General features: G+C 35.0%; 1 protein-coding gene across 1 annotated transcript in view; it reads left to right on the top strand.

The window, feature by feature from the left end:
- Positions 1-20,731, top strand: part of ANKRD62 (ankyrin repeat domain 62) — an 88,149-nt gene that overhangs the window by 33,820 nt on the left and 33,598 nt on the right. The window contains exon 7 of the mRNA XM_073006483.1: positions 18,354-18,424. Within this exon, the coding sequence (XP_072862584.1) occupies positions 18,354-18,424 (71 nt within the window). The remainder of the gene's footprint in view (positions 1-18,353; positions 18,425-20,731) is intronic.

Consider the following 20,731-nt stretch of genomic DNA (forward strand, 5'->3'; position numbering starts at 1 on the left):
TAGTAGAGACGGGGTTTCACTGTGTTAGCAAGGATGGTCTCAATCTCCTGACCTTGTGACCTGCCCGTCTCAGCCTCCCAAAGTGCTGGGGTTACAGGTGTAAGCCACCGCACCTGGCCACCTCCCTCCATCTATTTTTCTAATCACCACTTTTACATGTTTCTGTCGAATCAGATCTTAATGTGATTTTGTTTAATAGAGTATGATAAATTTTAGCATGATAACTTTATCATATAAATACCATAGATTCTCAGCCAAGAATTTAGTTTTTGACTCCAAAGTAGAAACCTGGTTTCTGTACATCAAGTTTTAAAGATAGACAAAAATCTGGTGATACCCACCTTTAAAAGTAAAAGTAGATGAGGTCTCTCAGCCCCTGGTGAAGCATTAAGTTACTTTCCCAGAGTGATACTTTTAATTCTTCTGATAAATTTGATGAATTTATCAGATAATTTATCTGACTCGGCATTATGAAATAGCATTATTGGTTTTTGTGCCCCAAAATGCTAGGAAATGCCACTTTAGGAGCTTTGGATGAGTCATTTAATCTTTTTTGATGACAGGGCTAAAGGAGATAATTACACTGTCTGTTCTCCAGCTATGAAATGTCATGGTTACTGAATGTGAAATTTGGAAAGCATCTTATTTTCCAGAACTCTACTAGCATCTCAGCAGTTTCACTCTGCTGCTTCTGTGGTTTCGAATTTTGGTTCCTGCATTTCAGCAGGCACCTTCACATTTTTGAAGTCCTAGGATCCGAATGAATAAAGAAAGATTAAAGACAGTGGGGAAAGCTTACCCAGAGAGGGAAAAGCTTCCTTTGTGTTCCTGAAGCCCCACAATGTCACATTCTCTAAATCTGGCCATTCAGTGTAAACTCCAGGAGGTAAAAATAGAAGAGGACAGATTTCATGCCTTTCTCCTTTTGTTTCTCTATTTCTGCTCGTCACAAAATGGTGAAAATTTATATTAGCAAAGAGTGGATGGGAATAAAAGCACAAATTTGGAATGGACCCTTTTTGAAAGTTTGGAAAATTTTGTTGTATTCACTCAAACAGAAATGAATTAGACTTTATATGAATTTCAATGGAAAAATTATAACTTATGCTAATAATTATATAACGATAAAATGGAAGTCCAAAATAATGACTATTATCATGACAGACTGAGTCAAGTGACAAAATGAATGAACAGTTTATTCCCTTGGATGAAATAATGACATTTATTCTCAGTGTCACACTTTCATTGAAGGTTGCAGAAAAAATGAGAAAGTGCAGAAATAAGAAAATGGAAGTGTCAAGAAACCTACATGCTGATGACAGTGACAGTGATGATGATGATGATGAATTAATTCAAGAAAGAAGGGGCAGAAAATCTGATAATCATCAATGTCCCAGGCAGAAGAGTGAAGAGTACAATAGGTAAGCCTATAGCACTATTTGATAGTACATTATTGTTATTGTACTATCAAATGAATTCTAATTTCAAATAATATGCATGATTAATGAATTTTATACCTTCACCGGGAATATTCTGTCTTGCGTGGTAATCAGAAAAATGCAAATTAACAAGCAATTAGATACAGTTTTTCCAAGCATATTGGTATTTTATTAAAACATAACTAGTGTGGGCAAATGTGAAAAAAGTTCTCTCATACACTTATTTGGTAAATCTTTATTGAAGGGTAATTTAATAGCATGTATCAAAATTTCAAATATGTCATTCCTTTAATGTGTCAGCTTTACTTCTGAGACTGGATCCTGCAGGAAATATGACTTTACACATACACACAAGTTATGGACATTTATTACATGTTATATATAATATACAATAGGCCAACATATATATTCTGATATATGTATCTGTGTGTGTGTGTATGTGTGTATGTTTCCCTACTGTATGTTACATATATATGTTGGCCTATTGTATGTTTTATATATATATGTTGGCTACATGCATATAGATATACATACATGCACGCATATATGTCTTATGTATTTCTATGTGTATGTTTGTAACATGTTTATGAAACATCTTAAGTATAACAAAAGTATGTTAAGGATAGTAATATATATTACATACATATTGAAGATTTTCATTACAGCATTGTCATATCAAAAAGCTGGAGGTAGTCTAAAATCCTATTAATAAGGAAATGGGTAAATTGTGATACCCATTAAATAATGTAGTATGCAAGTCTCTTTTAAAAATGAGATTGGATCTATAATATACTGATTATTTCATCAGTTAAGTATATTTACATTTAGTTTGATAACACAACTTAAGTAAATTTTGTCAGAATATAATGTTGTAATTTCTTAATACTTGTAATATCTATTGAGTTGCAAAAGGAAACTACATGCTACCTTGGCACTTTACATTACCAACAAAATTGCTAGTTACGACATTTGCTTTTTTGTTCTCAATGCATGAGTGCTCAAATATTGAATTCTCACAATAATCTGAATATTCCCAAGGGATTGCACATGGGGATCTGTATTCCATGTAAATATTCAGCGTGTTGGTAAAACTTGTTAAACTATATCAAAGGATCTTTGATCTGCCGAGTCAGGAGTTGACCAGTTTTTTCCTGTAAAGAGCCAGATAGTAACTATTTTAGGCTTTCTGGACCAGAAGTTCTCTGACATCTTTCACAGACAATAAATGAATAGGTGGCACTGTGTTCCAAAAAAACTTTACTTACAAAAACAGGCAGTGGGCTGAATTTGGCCCACAAGTACTGATTTGCTGACTCCTGTGCCAAACCAGGGTGCTGCTAATGCAGTGAACCTTCTGTTTAGAGGCGCTCTGAATGCCTGCCATTATCCTTTTAAAAGACATTTCAGCATGCACGGCACCATATTTTACCACAGTGACTTCCTATGATATAATTTACAAAAATTCAGTTGACAAAACAAGATTATTTGAATTTTCATCTTTTTTCATCTCATAGAATTTAATATTTTAGTATGACAAACCATTTTGTATATTTGATGAGTGTAAAATATCTCAGAGTTGGGTGATTTTTCTCAGGTAGGAAATACTGCCCTTTAGTCTTTCTGTGGTCTTTATTTATAAGCATGAGCAAAATGATAACCAGCTTTATAATACAGAAACGTTCAAGGGGTTTTTAGTTCTATAATTTTATGATGTTATTTATTACCTTTGTCTGGCTTTTAAAATGCCATATAAATGTAATTTTTAAAAACTATTAAGGTGTTAAAACGCACCATGTAATTAATCCTTAATCATTATGAAAGGATTGAAAAATACAGTTTAACAAGAAGAAAATTAGATCATGCATGATAATGCCACGTGGGCATGATGTCCTTAAAATTAAACTGCTTGTACTCATGGCCTCAAGTTTCCTTTCCATTCACTCTTGAACTCACTGCCATAATTTTCATTCTCACCACTCTCCAGAATTGTTATTCTCAGTGTTGTCACTGATTTTTCACTGTAACACATCTAGATAAAATTTTTTAGATCTCGTTTTATGTAACCTATCAACAATACTTTCACTTTCTTCACTGGCTCTCAGAATCTCACTCTCTGGCCTAGATTTTCCTCCTGACTTTCTAGTCCATCCATCTTAGCCTGTTTTGGTTACATCTCCTCGTCTTCTACCTTTCACAGATTAAAGTGACCCAGGACTCAGTTCTTGAGGTTTTTTCTTCTGACTTTCACCAGCTTGTATATGCTAATGATTTTCAAATTTATATCTCCAGCCCATTTCTCTCCTTAATTTCAGACCTATATATCAGCCTGTCTACTTGACATCTCTCCTTGATTAGCTATGGGATATGTCAAATTTATCAGATCCAAAATCTGGTTACTGATGTTCTTCCTCCTGCCTGCCCCTTATGTAGTCTTGTTGTTCCATTAATAACAACTCTTGCAAATGCTCTGCCAAAAACCCTGGTGTCCTCCTTGACTCACACATTCTCTCTGTCTCCCTCCTCCGACCCCCATCTCTGACACTCCACAGCCGAGATGTTGGCAGATCTCATCAGGTCTAACTTCACAATATATCCAGAAGCCAGTCACATCTTTCATGTCCAAGCCACTCCACTATCATCTGATTGGCCATCTAGAGTAGTGTCATAGACTGCTAATAGCTCTTTCTGTTTCTCCATGTTTAATCCTCTTTTCGTCAATTCTTTACCCAGTGAACCTATTAAAACATGTCACATTATGTCACTCTTTTGGTTAAAAACTTCTAATTGCCTCCCATTTCACTCAAAACATATGCCAGATTTTCTCCTAATACTTCAAAGGAACCACAGGATCTGACTTCTTATTTTCCTGACTTACGCTTCTGCCTTTCTACTCTTCCCACTCTGCTGCAGCCACACGGAACTTCTTTCTATTTTGTGAACACACTCTGCATCCCTCTGTACTGGGCGGTTGACTGTGTATGGAGTTAGATATCCTCCTTGCTTACTCCTTCCATTTCTTCAGTTCTTTCCTTAAAAGCCACTCTCTCAGCAAAGTCTTATCTAGTCATCCTAATATTTTCGCCACCTTGCCCCTCCTGCACATAAACATTCCTTTTTCCTGCTTGAGTTGTTCCTCTCTAACATACTATGTGTTTTGCTTCTGCTGTTAGTTGTTTTGTTTACTTGGCGCTCATGAGTAGGATTTTGTCATCACTGTGTTTTTCATTGCCTAGGAAGGGACCTAGCATATAGTAAGTAGCAACTCAATAAATGTTTACTGAATGAGTGAATAGAGTTTATTCTGGTGTATAGTTTTAAATGTTAATACTCACTTAAAATACAGTTTGACATGGGTTCATTCTGACAATTTTACCTGGCAATTATATGCCCTTTTTGGATTCTTTGGGCTCTTTTCAATGAGCTATACTCTCTGTATAAATGGTTTTCTAATTCGGGAGCAAACCCCAATATTGTGGTCACTCAGCATTTCTTATTAGAAATAGATACTATGCTAAAAGTTTCTAATAAAATCATTCTATTTTCAAACAAAATTCTATCTAATCAGAATAATGCCAATTTGAACTATATGTAAAGACATACGGGTATTTTAAAAGTGTTTTCTCCCTTTAAGGTAATTTCACAGTTTCTTTCAGGTTGTATGTAGCTCATGGTATTTTGAAAACTTAATTCAGTGAAACATATTAAAAACTGTGGCACAAATCCAACTATGACCCCATGTCTAAGAGTCATTGCTTACAGGCAGTGAGCTCCAGCCTTTTAGCGTAGCATTCAAGTTTAGTGTAGCATTCTTCTCTCAGTGTTTACTTTCATGTGTTTTACACTTTACCTTTCAAGTTCCCAGGAAACAACTGGATGCCACGTGCCTAATCCCTGTGCTCACATTCTATTCTCTATGTAGAATGGTTTTCTCCTACTGTTTCTGGTTTTGTTTTGTTTTGTTTGTTTGTTTGTTTGTTTTGGCCTGGTGAGCTCCTCTTGTCTTTTGCCTCTTCCATAAAGTCTTCCTCATGCTCAGATATAATTTTTTCTAGATCAGCTCTTACATATTGCATCGTGTCATAACTAGCTGTTACCTGTTCTGCTTTTTTTTCTGAGACAAAGTCTAATTTTGTTGCCCACGCTGGAGTGCAGTGGGACTATCTCAGCTCACTGCCACCTCCACCTTTCAAGTTCAAGTGATTCTCATGCCTCAGCTCCAAAGGATTATAAGCGTGCACAACCACGCCAGCTAGTTTTTGTATTTTTAATAGAATCAGGGTTTTTCCATGTTTGCCAGGCTTGCCTCAAGTGATCCACCTGCCTTGGTCACCCAAAGTGCTAGGATTACAGTTGTGAGCCATCACGCCCGGCTTGGTTACCTGTTTTTGTTTTGTTTGTTTTGTTTTGTTTTGTTTTTGAGATGGAGTCTTGCTCTGTCACCTAGACTGGAGTGCAGTGGTGCAATCTTGGCTCAGTGCAACCTCTGATTCAAGCAATTCTCCTGCCTCAGCCTCCCAAGTAGCTGGTATTACAAGCACCCGCCACCACACCTGGCTAATTTTTTTTTTTTATTTTTAGTAGAGTCAAGGTTTCACCATCTTGGCCAGGCTGGTCTTGAACTCCTGAGCTCATGATCCACCCACCTTGGCTTCCCAAAATGCTGGGATTAGAGGCGTGAGCCACTGCGCTCGGCTGATTACCTTTTTTTATTTAAAGCTGGGAATATACATTTCTTTGGATATGTTGGTAGTTCAAATTGGTTTTTGAATTAGTAAATAAATTGAGATGGAGAAGAGTATGAATTTCACAATAATTTTTTTATTCTTTGTAAGTAGAATTATTAGAAAACATTGGCTTTTTAATGGATTTTTTAAAGTAGTGATCATCCCTTGCATGTGAAGGAAGTAAAGAAACATGAAAATTTTAAAAATACACTTCAGAAGAACCTGTCGTTACACCAGTGTTTGAGAAGGCCAGTGTACTTACTGGTCTTCTACCCAGTCTAGGAGACTGGTAGTCTTCTATAAAAATAACAGCAGTTTTAGTGAAATGGTTAAGGATGAAGGAAGATAAAATCTCTAATTTTCTTGTCTCCCTGTGAAGGAATACTAGCAGTGATTACTTTATCTAGAAATAAACTAGTGTAGACAGCCTAATCTAGAGAATATAGTCAACTGTATCAATGCTGCTGGAAGACCGATTAAGATGATGATGAGTGCCCTTGTCAAGGAGGAGTTTCAGCTGGTTGCCATGGAACCCTGACTGTAGTGCTAAACACAGACAACTCCTGAGAGAACTTTGACTGCAAAAGGAAGTAGAGAAATGGGTGACAAGTAAAGAAGAAGAATGTGAGATTCAAGAGACTTTTGTTTCATTTTCAATTTTAAAATGGAAACTGTTAGAGTATTTTTGTTTGTTGTTTGGAATAATCCAGTAGAGAAGAAATGTGTTTTTGGAATTTAGTTTTGTTTTTATGTGTGAGCTTTGGAAAGTTTGATCCATTCTTTTTTAAATATTTATAGTAAATCAATTCTTACAATTTCTATTCATGTATCATTTTATTGGAAGAGGTTTTTCTTTCAGAATTGGTTCAGGAATGGAATATTTTAATATAATGGTACGTGAAAATGATGACCTAAAAGTTAAACTCACAGGCATATATTTTTAGAATCTGTAATAATAAACATACAAACACTTGAGTCATATTGAATAGAATTTAAACATTCCTTGATGATTTATGTATCACAGTACCTTTGAAAGTAGCATCACGAATAGCTGTGCTTTAGCAAGGTGTTCTAAAATAACAGGCGTGTCACCTTTATGGTTTTTCAGATTGTGGGGAGGCGGAGGCTTTCTAATGAATAATAGAAAAGCAAACTCCTGAAAAAGTTCATTGCAGACTGTTACTTTTGGATTGTATAGTTCAAAGGTTAAAAAAAAAAAAAAAAAAAAAATGTTTCCCTGGACCAATCAGCAGCCTCTTTGACATGTATTGTACACTCAGTAAGTGTTGGTGGAATACGTGAATAGTTGAAAGGATGAATGAATGTTTTTTGGTGAATTTCTTTAGAGAAACCAAGTTTTCAGATTACTAAAAGCAGGTTTCCAAAACTGCATAGGTATAAAATCTTACTTTAAAAAATTGCAAGATTCAGAGATTATTTGTAGTCATAGATAATAAGAATTCATCTGCTATTATATTACTTGTAAACAGTTGAAAAGAAATATTACTTTTATAGCGTATTATAAAGTATCCTGAAACACATATTTTGGAGCCAGAATTCTTGGGTTTGAATGCTTAGTCTGCTATTGACCAGTTTTATGGGCCTGGGCAAATTATATGGCCTTTCCTTGCCTACTTTCTTCCTGTATTAAATGCCTAGTAAGTTACCTACTACACAGAATTGATGGGAGGATTCAAGACACTTAAACACTTGTACAGTGTTTAGAATAGTACGCAGTACCTGCACAGTATGTCCTGAAAAGCTCACCAATGTCATCATTTAAATAAGGGTTTCTGTTACATAATTAATATTTATCTCATAAGTCTTAGTACCAATTAAAGCTTGTTTGTATATAAAAGGGCAACAGGGCCTGGTGCAGTGATTCACGCCTGTAATCCTAGCATTTCGGGAGGCCGAGGCAGGTGGATCACCTTAGGTCAGGAGTTCAAGACCAGCCAGGCCAACGTGGTAAGACCAGCCAGGCCAACTTGTTGAAACCCCATCTCTACTAAAAATACAAACAATAAATAAATACATAAGCTGGGTGTGGTGGCAGGTGCCTGTAATTCCAGCTACTCAGGAGGCTGAGGTAGGAGAATCACTAGAACCCTGGGGATGGAGGTTGCAGTGAGCCGCGATCACGCCATTGTACACTGGCCTGGGTGACAGAGTGAGACTCTGTTTTAAAAAATAAAACAAAACAAACAAACAAAAAAAACGGGGGGGGGCAACAAGAGAAAAAACTAGTGTGTTATATATATTTTTTCTATGAAGTAATACAAGTAACATGTTTCTTCTTTTTCTTTGGCTGTCAGAAAACTTGATCTAAACTTAATTGTTTTATATTAGTAGTAATATATTTTATTTGTCCTATAATATATCCTTTTCATTTATAGTTTTATCCCCTTGTAGAAAATAATTGTATTTTATATCACCTGTGAAAAATTTCCTGTAAACTTTATGAATAGGAGAGAGAAATTACAAATACAGAGGTTTTATTTAAGAAATAGTTATAGATATTCTTTGTATTTTACATATTTACTATTTGCCTGATTGGAATTTTTTGGTTTTTTTTTTTTTAGGCTTGCAAGGAAAACCTCTAATGAAAAGAACAAGGTATTGTAAAAGTATATTGTCAAGAATGTTGTTGAAAATTCCTTATTAAAGTTCACTTAAAAACAGAAAATCCTTTGTTATAAAGACATTGGCTTTCAAAAAGCAACAGCAACCATTCATAAAGGTACCCTTTTAACCAAAGTCAGTTATTTTAAGAAGTACTTTGGTTTTGCTCATAGAAAAAGATGAATAGTTCCCACTGGTGCACATTTAGTATTTGCCATAAATATTTGGTAGACATTTTGAAACAGTGTTATTTATTATAGGTTAAAAGAGATCTATATTCCAAGGATGACCTCAATGACATAATTTGGTCACCTGAAACATCCTCAGAGGATGATGACTTGCCTTATTCCAGTGATAAAAACTTTATGTTATTCATTGAACAACATGGAATGGAGCATAAAGGTAGGACCAACGCATAAATATAAGGCTTTTTCCCTATCCTATAGTAATGTATGCACACATTGCTTAGCACCGTACCATAGATCACTGATGTGTTACAGGGATGTTCATCTCAGAAATGTGCCTTTACCCAGGGTCAGGTTGTCATTATCTCATACCTTGAATACTGTGATAAACTTATAACTCTTTTCCCTACTTCCCCACCTTCCAAAACCATGGTCTATTCTGCAACCATAATTATATACATTTTTAAAATTCACATCTGATCGTGTTACCCGATTGCTTAACACCCAGCTGCAACTTGTCATTGCTATAAGGTAAAGATGACAATGCTCTAGCTTTATATTACTTCATTTCATACCCTTGTTTCTGTCTGTGTCACAGCCAGTGCCCAGGTGTTTGCTCCTACAATCCTTAGCTTTAGTGAAATATAGTTGATATATGTTAAAGTGCACATATGTAAGATGTACAATTTAGCAAGTTTTGACAGGTGTATACACCTGTAAAACTGTCACCATAATCAACACAGTTATCCATCACCCACAAAAGTGTCCTTTGCTGCCTTATGTTCCCTTTTTAGAAAAACTGCTAAATTATTTTCCAAAAGATGTGTACCATTTTGTATTGTCATCAGCAGAATAGGACGGTTGCAGTTGCTAAATTGTTACACTAAGTACTGCAGTATTTATTTGTGGCCATTCTCATGGATGTGGTTACTGTGCATGATCCTAATGACTAAACATGTTAAACATCTTTCTATGGTTTTATTTGCCATCTGTATATCCTCTTTGGTGAACTATGTTTTCAAATCTTTTTCCATTTACAAAATTAGATTGATGTTTTCTTGCTTGTTGAATTTTAATAGTTCTGGATACTATTACTTTACAAGAATTTTTTTTCCAGTTTGTAGGTTGACTTTATTAATAGTGTCTTTTGAAGAGTTTTAAATTTTGAAGAACTTATTTAGTTACAGAGTTTGCATTTTATGTCGTATCTAAGAAAACTTTGCCTAGCACAAGTAATTTTCTCAAAAATTTTATTCTGTGCGTCATTCTAGAGGTCTTATAGTTCTGGGTCTTACATTTAAATGCATGTTTCATTTTGAGTTTATTTTTGTATATAGAATGAGGTATAGATTCAAATTAACTTTTTGGATCTGAACAGCCAGTTGTTTGAGCACTATATGTGGAAATGGCTATCCTTTCTCTACCACATTGCCATCCTGCCTTTGTCAGAAATAAACTGGTTGCCTATATGTCATCTATTTGTGGACTTTCTATTGAATTCTATTAATTCAATGCTCCTCAAATTATGGTAGGGTTACTTCCTGATAAATCCACCCTTTCAGTCAAAAGCTAAGTAATACTTCATTTTACCCATTGTAAAATTAATAAGTTAAACCACCTGAAGTTGGGGACTGTCTGTATTTGACTTTCTTTATATAGGTTGAGCATCCCTAATTCAAAATCCCAAATCTGAAATGCTGTAAAATCCACAATGTTTTCATTGTCAGCCTGATCTCACAAGTGGAAAGTTCCATAACTGAGCTCATGTGTGCAAACTTGGTTTCATTCAAAAATTATGAAATATTTAAAATTACTTTTAGAGGCCAGGCGTGGTGGCTAATGCCTGTAATCCCAGAACTTTGGGAGGCCGAGGCAGGAGGATCACTTTTGGTCAGGAGTTCAAGATCATCCTGGCCAACATGGCAAAACCCCATCTCTACTAAAAATACAAAGATTAGTTGAGCATGGTGATGCACACTGTATTCCCAGCTATTCAGGTGGCTGAGGCAAGAAATCACTTCAGCTTGGGAGGCAGAGGTTGCAATGAGCCGTGATCTCACCACTGCACTCTGGCCTGGGTGACAGAGCAAGATTGTCTCAAAAATTAAAATAATAAAATAAAATAAGATTACCTTCAGGCTTTGTGTATGAGGTGTATATGAAAAATAAGTGTATTTTGTGTTTAGACCTAGGTCCTGTGTCCTAGAGATCTCATTATGTATATGCAAATATTCCAAAATCCAAAATCTGCAATACTTCTGGTCACAAGCATTTTTAATAAGGGATACTCATCCTATACCAGTGACACATTGTTTTGATTACTATTGATTTGTAATAATTCTCAAAATCAGTTTTCAGATTTTGTTATTGGTTCTGTTTTGACTCTGCTAGATCCTTTGCATTTCCACATCGATTTGTCAATTAAAAAAAAAAAGTCTGCTGGCTTGTTGGGATTGATTAGGTTAGGATTGTGTTGTATTTCTAGATTATGGAGAATGGACATCTTAACTATAATGAATCTTCCTGCTCCTGAAGAAAGTGTATGTCTCCATTTATATAGGTCATATTTAATTTTCTCAGTAATATTTTGTAGTTTTTAGTATATAGGTCTTTTTATGTTTTATCAGCTGTTTACTTCAGTTTTTGATATAGTCATAAATGATATTTTTAAAATTTTACTCTATCGCTAATATACAGAAATACAGTTGGTTTTTGTATGTTGATTTTGTATAGTCCAATCTTGCTGAACTCACTTATTAGTTCTGGTACATTCTGGGTAGATTTGATCATATTTTCTACATAGACCAAAGATTGTCAAACCTTTTCTTTCTCAAAGTACCCTCTTATTAAAGACTTGTGGCAAAAGGGGTTTCCGTTGTAGCCGATAGACTCTGCCACTGTAGTGTGAGGGCAGCCATAGACAACCTGTACGTTAATGAACACAGCTGTGCTCATTGACGAAGACAAGAAGCTGGTCCACAGGTTAGAGTTTACTCAAACCTATTGTGTGGTCATGGTTGTGTATAAAGATAGTTTTATTTATTTTTTCAACTGGGATGACTTTTATTTCTTTTTCTTGCCCGACTGCGCTAGCTAGAGTCTTCAGAACAATGCTGCATAAAAGCAGTGAAAGCAGACATTCCTGTGTTGTTGTTCATCTTCTGGGGAACATAGTCAGTTTTTCACCGTGATACATGTTAGCTGTAGGTTCATCATAGATGCTCTTTATCTTGCTGAAGAATTCTCATTTTGCTGAGACTTTTCATTTTTACAAAATCAGGAATGAGTGTTGACTTGTATCAAATGCCTCTGTCTGTTGAGATGATTCTATGGATCTACTGTTTTCCGTTGTTAATCTGGCAGATAACAACGATGTTTGAATGTTAAGCCAACCCTGCAGTCCTGGGAAAAAAACCCATTTGTTTATGATGTATTGTCCTTTTATTATACTGTTGGATTCAATTTTCTAAAGAAGTTATGATAAAGTCTGTATTGGTTTATTATAAAGAGTTTATTTATTAGACCAGTTTTATGTTCACAGCGAAATTGAGAGGAAGGTACAGAGACTTTTTGAATACCTTCTACCTGCACACATATGTAGCCTCCCTCCTTATCAGTAACCCTCCCACAGTGGTACAGTTGCTATAATGCATGAGCCTACATTGGCACATCAGAGTCACCTGCAGCCCGTAGTGTGCATTGTACGCTGGTGCTGTACATCGTATGGGTTTAGTCCCAAGGTAGACTGACATGAATGCGTGTCATATACGTTATTTTCACCTCCCTAAAAATCCTCAGTACTCTACCTGTGTATCTTTTCCTGCCATCCCTCACCCTCTGGCAGCCACTGATCTTTTTACTGTATCCATAGTTTTACATTTTCCAGAAAGTCATATAGTTGGAATCTTACATAAAGTAGCCTTTTTAGGTTGGCTTGTTTGACTTGTTAATATGCATGTATGTTTCCTTCATGTATTTTCGTGGTTTGATTGGTCATTTCTTTTTCACATGGAGTAATATTCCTTTGTTTGACTGTTTAACCACAGTTTATTCATTCACCTATTGGAGATGTCTTGGTTGTTTCACAATTTGGTTCAGTTTTTACATTCATACTCATTAGGGAGGTTTTTTTAATTGGTAGTATCGTTGTCTGGTTTTGGTTCAGGATAATGCTAACATTATACAGTGAGTTGAGATGTACTCTTTCTTGTTTCTTTTTGCACAGTGTTGAATTGTATTGTTTCTTCTGAAAATATTTGGTACAATTCATCAGCATAGCTAGCTGAGCCTGGAGTTTTCTTTGTTGGAAGATTTTCTACTATAACTTTATTTGCCTCATGTCAATTATGTTACGCTGATGATCTTAAGCCAATCCGATGTTCTAATTAGTACACTGTGTGTGTGTGTCTATATATGTCCTTTGATTTTGTGTAATTTTTGTGTTTAATTCTTATGGGTACTTAATAGGTGCTTATATTTATGGGATAAATGAGACATTTTGACATAGGCTTACAATGTGTAATAATCACATCAGGGTTAATTGGGGTATCCATTAACTCAAACATTCATCATTTCTTTGTTTTATGAACATTCCAAGTGTACTTCCTCAGTTATCATAAAATGTACAACAAATTATCACTGACTATAATCACGTTATTATGCTATCAAATGCTAGATTTTATGTGCTACATCTAGTTATATTTTGTTTGCATTAAGCATTCTCATTTTCCACCACCCTTACATTCTTCCTAACCTTTGGTAACAATTCTTCTACTCACTAATCATACGAAAATAATTGTTCTAATTTTTCACTCCCAGACGTGAGTGACAATGACAACATGAGAAGCTTTTCTTTTTTTTTTTTTTAATTTTGTACAGCTTTATTTTTATTCAGACTGATACATTCGAGTAGGATCTGTACCTCCACTGATACAGAACTACTCCCAACCACCATCTTCTTGCACTTGGTCTAATATAACAACCTCCAAACTGATCTCGTTTCCGTGCTTCCCCATCTATAGTCCATGCCCCATTTAGTAGCAAGGGTAATTGTTTTGAAATATAAACCATGTTTTTCCATAAAACCCACTAGTGGCTTCTTATGCAAATAAAATCCAAACTTATGATATGCCTTTGAAGACCTAGAAACCCTGTTCTCTGCATGCCTCCCCAATTTCTTCTCCTAAAAACCCGTCCCTCCCTCATAATTATCTAGTCATACTGTCATTTCTTCAAGCACGCCCAGCTTGTTCTGACCCAGGGCCTCTGCACTAGCTGCTCCTCCCACTTAGAATGCTACTCTGCTTTGAATGGCTGTCTCATACTCATCACTTAGTGCCTATTTTGAATATCACAACACAGAGAGATTTTCTTTGAACACACCATGTAAAGTAGATCCTCATTTAGTCAGGCTCTTTCTAATACTCCTAGTTGTGTTTACTTCAAAACTCATTACTATCTAAAATTATGTATTTGTTTACTTGTTAATTTATTTTCTTCCCCTCATTCACTAGAATGTCAGCTACATGAGCAGGAATCTCAGGTTTATGGTTACCATTGTATTCCCAGTATTTAGAATTGTAAGCATTCAGTTAATAGTGAAGCTTTTCTTTCTGTGCCTATATTATTTTACTTGACATAAAGTTCTCCAGTTCCATCCATGTCATTGCAAGTAACAGGATCTGATTGTCTTCTTATGGCTGAACAGCACTCCATTGTGTATATATACCACATTTTCCTTATCCATGTGTCTGTTTGTGAAAAAAGATTGATTCTAAATCTTGGCTATTGTGAAGAGTCCTGTTATAAACATGGGAAGCCAGACATCTCCTCAATATACCAGTTCCCTTGCTTTTGAGCATATACCTAGCAATGGAATTGCTAGATGGTATGGTGGCTTTTAGTCCTTCTGAGGGCCCTCTATACTGTTCTTCACAGTGGCTGTCCTAAATTTACATTCTCAGCAACAGTGTATAAGAGTCCCCCTTACTCCACATTCTACTAACATTTATTAGTAATTCATTTGGATAAAAGCCATTTTAACGGGTGAGATGATATCTCACTGTAGTATTGATTTGCATTTTTCTGGTGATCCGTGATATAGAGAACCTTTCCATATGCCTGTTTGGCATTGGATTGTCATTGGATAGTAGTTCAAGACAAAACAAGGCCAAGGGAAAGTGCCATTGTGCTTTTATTTCTGATCATGTTTCTCCTCACAGGGGAAATAGCAAAAAGATTAAGAAATAGAAGTTATCAAAATGTAAGATACTAGTGTTAAATGGAGAGGAAAGAAGTGGTGGGGATAATTTATGAGGGATATAATACAAGGGGAAGAATGAAGACCATAGATTGAGAGACTTTTGCCAGAGCAGAAGGATTGTGAAGGGGGAAGGAGGGAGGAAGGAAAGAAACTATCTTAGTCGTTTTGGAGTTAATGATGAGGACACTTGAGAGAACTTACTTGACATGGCTTCTGTATATTTGCACTTAATCAGGACATTAGATTATCACTGCCCCTAAAGATTACTGTAAGCATTGCAAGGGAGTGCAAGTATTGGCGTAAACCACAGCGACTCATTTCTCTACTCCATATCACACATCAGAGATACAGGTTTTGTTGATATTAGTTAATCAAATTTCATTTGAACTAAGAAATATTGGCTTTTTTTTTTAAGCAAGTTATTTTTGTGATCAGAAACCTGTTTTTCAGAGACTAGCATGGTATGCCAAGTCAAACTAATTTTAGAAACAAAACGATTATAGGATTCGTTCCTTAAATAACAAAACTAATACTTTCAATAAACATCGCGCTGATTTTGAAATATAGAATGTTATTAATAATGAATAAGTCTGTGGAAATTAAATTTTTTTCATAAATATTTATACATCAAAAGCTTATTTTATGTTAATTGTTGGTGTGTTTTATATATCTTCTTCCATGAGTGGGTTAAGAATTTTTAATAAAGGGCCCAACTACTGGATCCAAGTAATGGAGGCATAACAGTAGCCCACCTGAGGTTGGAAAACAGTCAATATTTTTATCAAATGTTATTCTACAACTGTCTCTCTAAGAAGGTCATTTCAGAACATTTTCTTTCATGAGGAAGTAGCTATATGTTCAACTATGCTGTCATCACAACTGTGTACTTATTAAAATATATTAATATTTTAATAAATAAAAGTACTTATTAAAATATAGGACACATGGTTGAACATGAAAAATACATGTAGGTTAATGGTATAATTAAGTACGATGTGTTGCATTAAAAATATACCACAGCACTCTCCCAGAAGCTTTGACAGTTATCCTCTCAGGATCATGATTTGCTATTCTTACTGAAAAACACTTTTTTTTTTTTTTTTTGCAAGCCAGTAGGTTAATTTTGGAATATGTGCACTTTTCTTTTTTTAATTATACAACATTTTATTTAAAAACAGTTCATAGAATACATTTTCACATTAGGGATTCCCATAGTGGGAAAATAACTATTACTTATAGTTTTATATTCATTGACAGATTGGTTCAGAACAAGTAAAACACATTTGAGAATTGAGTGTCAGTTTAGAATTTATAATATTTTGATATGTCTACAAGAGGAACCTTGCTCTTAAATGGAACTTCTCTATATTCAGAAGTACTCCAAGCTTTTCTTCCTAAGATTTAGAAATTCATAATGTGAGATACAGCATTTCCTAATTTTAAAATTTCTCTGGTATATGTAACCATCAATAGGTGGTATCTACTGAATAGAGAGGGAAGTTTTCAAAAACTAAACACTGTCTAATTTTCTGCACAGTTTTTATTCATGAATTAACAGTATTTCCCTTTGTCCATTATTCACAAGGCAAATGCAGAAGTTTGATCATATATTGATAGTAATAAAGCTGGATTCTCTTTAAGAGATTGATAAAAGGCAAAAGCTCATATATCATGTTTAGTTATACTGTGACTCTTAAGAGAAGCTGGGAGGCAACCCCATTAACTCACCAGAATACAAAACTCAGTCTCACAATTTCTTAGTCATAATTCTTCTCAAATCTTTTCCTCAAATATTAAATTTGGAAAATAATCTTGCGATTAAGAGAAGAAGGCTGTCCACCAATGGACTTACCTGTTATTTCTTCCTTATTCTGAGTTGAATGGCATGACAAAGCAGAGACAAAGAGGTATACATCAATTCTTCAAAGTATGAAGTCAGAATGGTCAGCGCTTCCACAGCATGGCAACAGCTTTGCAGATGCCCACATCGTGATAGTTGAAATAGCAAAGCCCAGCAAAGGTTAAAACTGAAAGTGCCAAAAGCTCTACCTTGGCAGCTTTCTGCAAGGCATCCCCGTGAACATGGTCATTAACAACTTGTCCAAGGCCCCAGTAACTATGAAGAGTGAGAGCTGCAACCAGGAGTAGTCCGTCACAGAGCCAAGGATTCAAATAAGCAGCTAGAAGCAGGCCCAGGAGCAAAACACTGACAACCCTCTCCCTAGTCCAGTGGAGAGATGCAACCTGGGAACCAGAATGGTGGCTCGGTGACAAGCAAATGTGCTGCACTCCACACCATTCTGGGGTAGGTCAGTTCTGAAGTAATGCTGAGATATGAGCAGGTCTGACCACTGGGGTTCACAGCAACAGAGCTCAGCCTCCTTGGGCACCGCGAAGGCATCATCTCATTCTTGATAGCTCAGGGTCATCCACCAACCCCCACTTTCTGTTTTAGTTATAGTCAGTTAAAACATAAACCCACTTTTGAAACCTTAACTGCATGTTTTATGAAACCTGTATTATATAAAACTGTTTATCTGGGGAAAGAACCAAAATCAAAGAAGAGTTTACATAGCTGTCTGTTGAAAAATGAAATTTGTCAGAATAGTAGAGGGAAACATTTCAGATATAATGAACGGGGTGTATATGGATGCAGATATAAGCAGTAACAGTCATATTGGAAGTTATTCATAATGAGAAGCAGCAGGCTTAGTGTGTTATTAAAAAGGTAATGTTAGGAAGTAAAGAACAACATATAGTGTTAGTTTATCTGTTAATCATATAGTGTTAGTTTATCTGTTAATACTGGATTTTCACATTTTGTTTTTCTGATAGTTTCATTCATTTATATTGGGTGGATTAATTTGTGAGCAAATCTTTGAGGTGTTGGTCTATGGCTTGAATCTGGTGACATCTGGTGTCTTGCCAAGTAGTTTGTTGAAGTTTTGGAGAACTAGAAGTAATTCTTAAGAAGTAGATATATCACTAAAGATTAAGCTTCATTAAAATTCTCAATTTATAAAAGAAAAATATATGTTATTTTCATTTTTATAAAGACTAAAGTTTTTATCTAATTGTTCTAAGTAGTTCATTTTAACTAAATATATGGATTTGTGAGCAGAACAAGACTTAGAAATGACATCAGAGGGAGAGCAAGAGAGCCTTGAAGGATGTGAAAGTAGCCAGCCACAGGTATGTCAAAATTTAATTTCAAATTTCTGGTTTTCTTTGGTAATGTAGCATAATCCAAATGAAATTACTTTTGGACTAGCCTTTTAGAATCAATTGAATATAATTTAACAGTTAATTTTAAAAACATTTTAACTGTTTCTAAAACTTAAAGTGTTCTAAGAATCTACAGTGATTTACAGCTAATATTAACCTTGGAACTGAGGCAAAAAGTTCCTGAGTATTGTTTGCTGTTCCGTTTTTATAACCTAATATAATAAAGAAGGTAATATCAAATATTGAATCATAATTTTAAGCAGTAAAAAATTAGGAATAATTTAACAGTGATGGCTGCTGAGTTGGATTCCTGTTAAAGGAGTAATCATTGCCAGTGGTCCAAAATTTGCAGTTTTATATTACTGATGACTAATACCAAGATTAAACATGCATTCTCCATTGTGATCTCTTACTAATTTCAATATCTATGTTCAGGGCAGAATGGGGTCATAAAATCAACCCAACTACCTATCAAGAGAATCAGACCTTGCAAAATGGCACTTTTGGTGTTTGGGTTCGAGCAATAATGTTCCCAACTTATTTCAACATAGGAAATCTGCAAATATTTTTAAATCTTTTAAATCAACTGTCATTCATAGGCCTGAAAATTTATTAGAACTGACTTAAGCCTATAGTTTATATAGCTATCTAGCACTATTATTTTACAGTATATAATTTGAATTAAAATGTAAGAATTTGCTTTTCTTTTGATTGGTGTTGATTTTGACTCCTAATAATTTAAAGTTTGCCTACTCACCAGTTAGTAATCTTTGAAAAAACACTCAAATGTCCACTGTTGGGCATCACTATTTCCAGCACAGTGAGATAAAATCTTGTTAAGTGAAAATGACTTTGTATTACTAAAAATAATCTCTTATTTTGTTTTTGGTAAATATCACACAATTAATTAATGTTACTCCAAACACTGTCAAAGTGAAGTTTGATGGTTTGTGTTTTTCTTATATTTTAGGCTTATGCAAACTATTTTTCACTTTTTGGTTACAAAAAAGTGATTTGGGATTAGGTAAACATATATTAAGAAATTTAACAGTTAAATTTTCATTTTTTCATACTTCATTATTTAAAGACAAAGTTATTCCTAAAACATATACCCTGACAGAAAAGACATCTGACAAACAAAACTCATAATCTTCCACTTTCACATCTGCAAAAAATGTCTCAGCAAACATAAGTGAACAAGTATTGTTATAGCATAAATCTGTATATGCAGGACTCCCTTATGTGCAAAAGTATGAGGAAAATATGGATCAAACAAGACAAATGAGGTGGAAAAAAACTTTAAAACTCATCAAAATTGAGTTAAAGCAGAATTTGGGTGAAATTTGTGAAGAATACAAAACTACTGCCTTGTTTTTAGGAAGAGCCACTCCATGATAATCCTACAGGAATAGCAAACTTAAAGAAAATACCCTCAAATTTGACAAATAATGCACCTGATTGTCAGGAAAAGATGTATCTGGAGTGTTCATCTAATATGTATTCCTAATATTTCCTGTTTAGAAATAGTGCAGCCTCATAAATGTCTTTTGATCTCATTTATATTCTTGGTCTCCAGAATTTGCTTGCCAGTCATCTTCTAATTTTTATTTAAATGAAAATAAAGCATACTGTGAAAATAGTAACAAACCAGACACAGAACATGCTTTTAACATTGACCAGGAGAATTTTATAATGACACAAAAAGTACAAAAGCAAGGAACCCAGAAGTAATTACCACTGAAATAAAAGAAGACCAAGAGTGTTATAGGTCCATGATGAAAAAAATCACCAACATAACATTAATTGCAAATTGGACATCAGAAATGTGCCTCAGTTTAGTGATCCAATACGCCTTTTGGATTTGTGGCTTACCTGCTCCAGATAAATTAAGTATGTGAGAAAGAAAAAAAGCATAGTGTTTCTGCTGTTACAGACACTTAGTAAGAATAGAAAACCCATACAGAACTTGTTCCAGAAACCATTGTATCATAATTACACTACAAATAACTGTAAAAGAATAGAACGTGGGTTAGAAAATGTGCATTCTTCTCCACCACACAGTGACAGAGCATCAAAAGTACATCTAGAAGAATAGTGACAGCACAATATACAAAGACTTAAGAATGAGGCAGGCATATTACAACTAGAGTTCCAGCCCTTGTGGCTGCTTTCATGGTCTGATGTTGAGTGCCTGCAGCTTTTCCGGGTGCGCGGTATGAACTGTCAGTGGATCTACCTTTTTGGGGTCTGGAAGATGGTCGCTATCTTCCCACA

This window comes from Chlorocebus sabaeus, chromosome 18 (assembly GCF_047675955.1).
Source record: "Chlorocebus sabaeus isolate Y175 chromosome 18, mChlSab1.0.hap1, whole genome shotgun sequence".
In the NCBI taxonomy this organism is placed as follows: domain Eukaryota; kingdom Metazoa; phylum Chordata; class Mammalia; order Primates; family Cercopithecidae; genus Chlorocebus; species Chlorocebus sabaeus.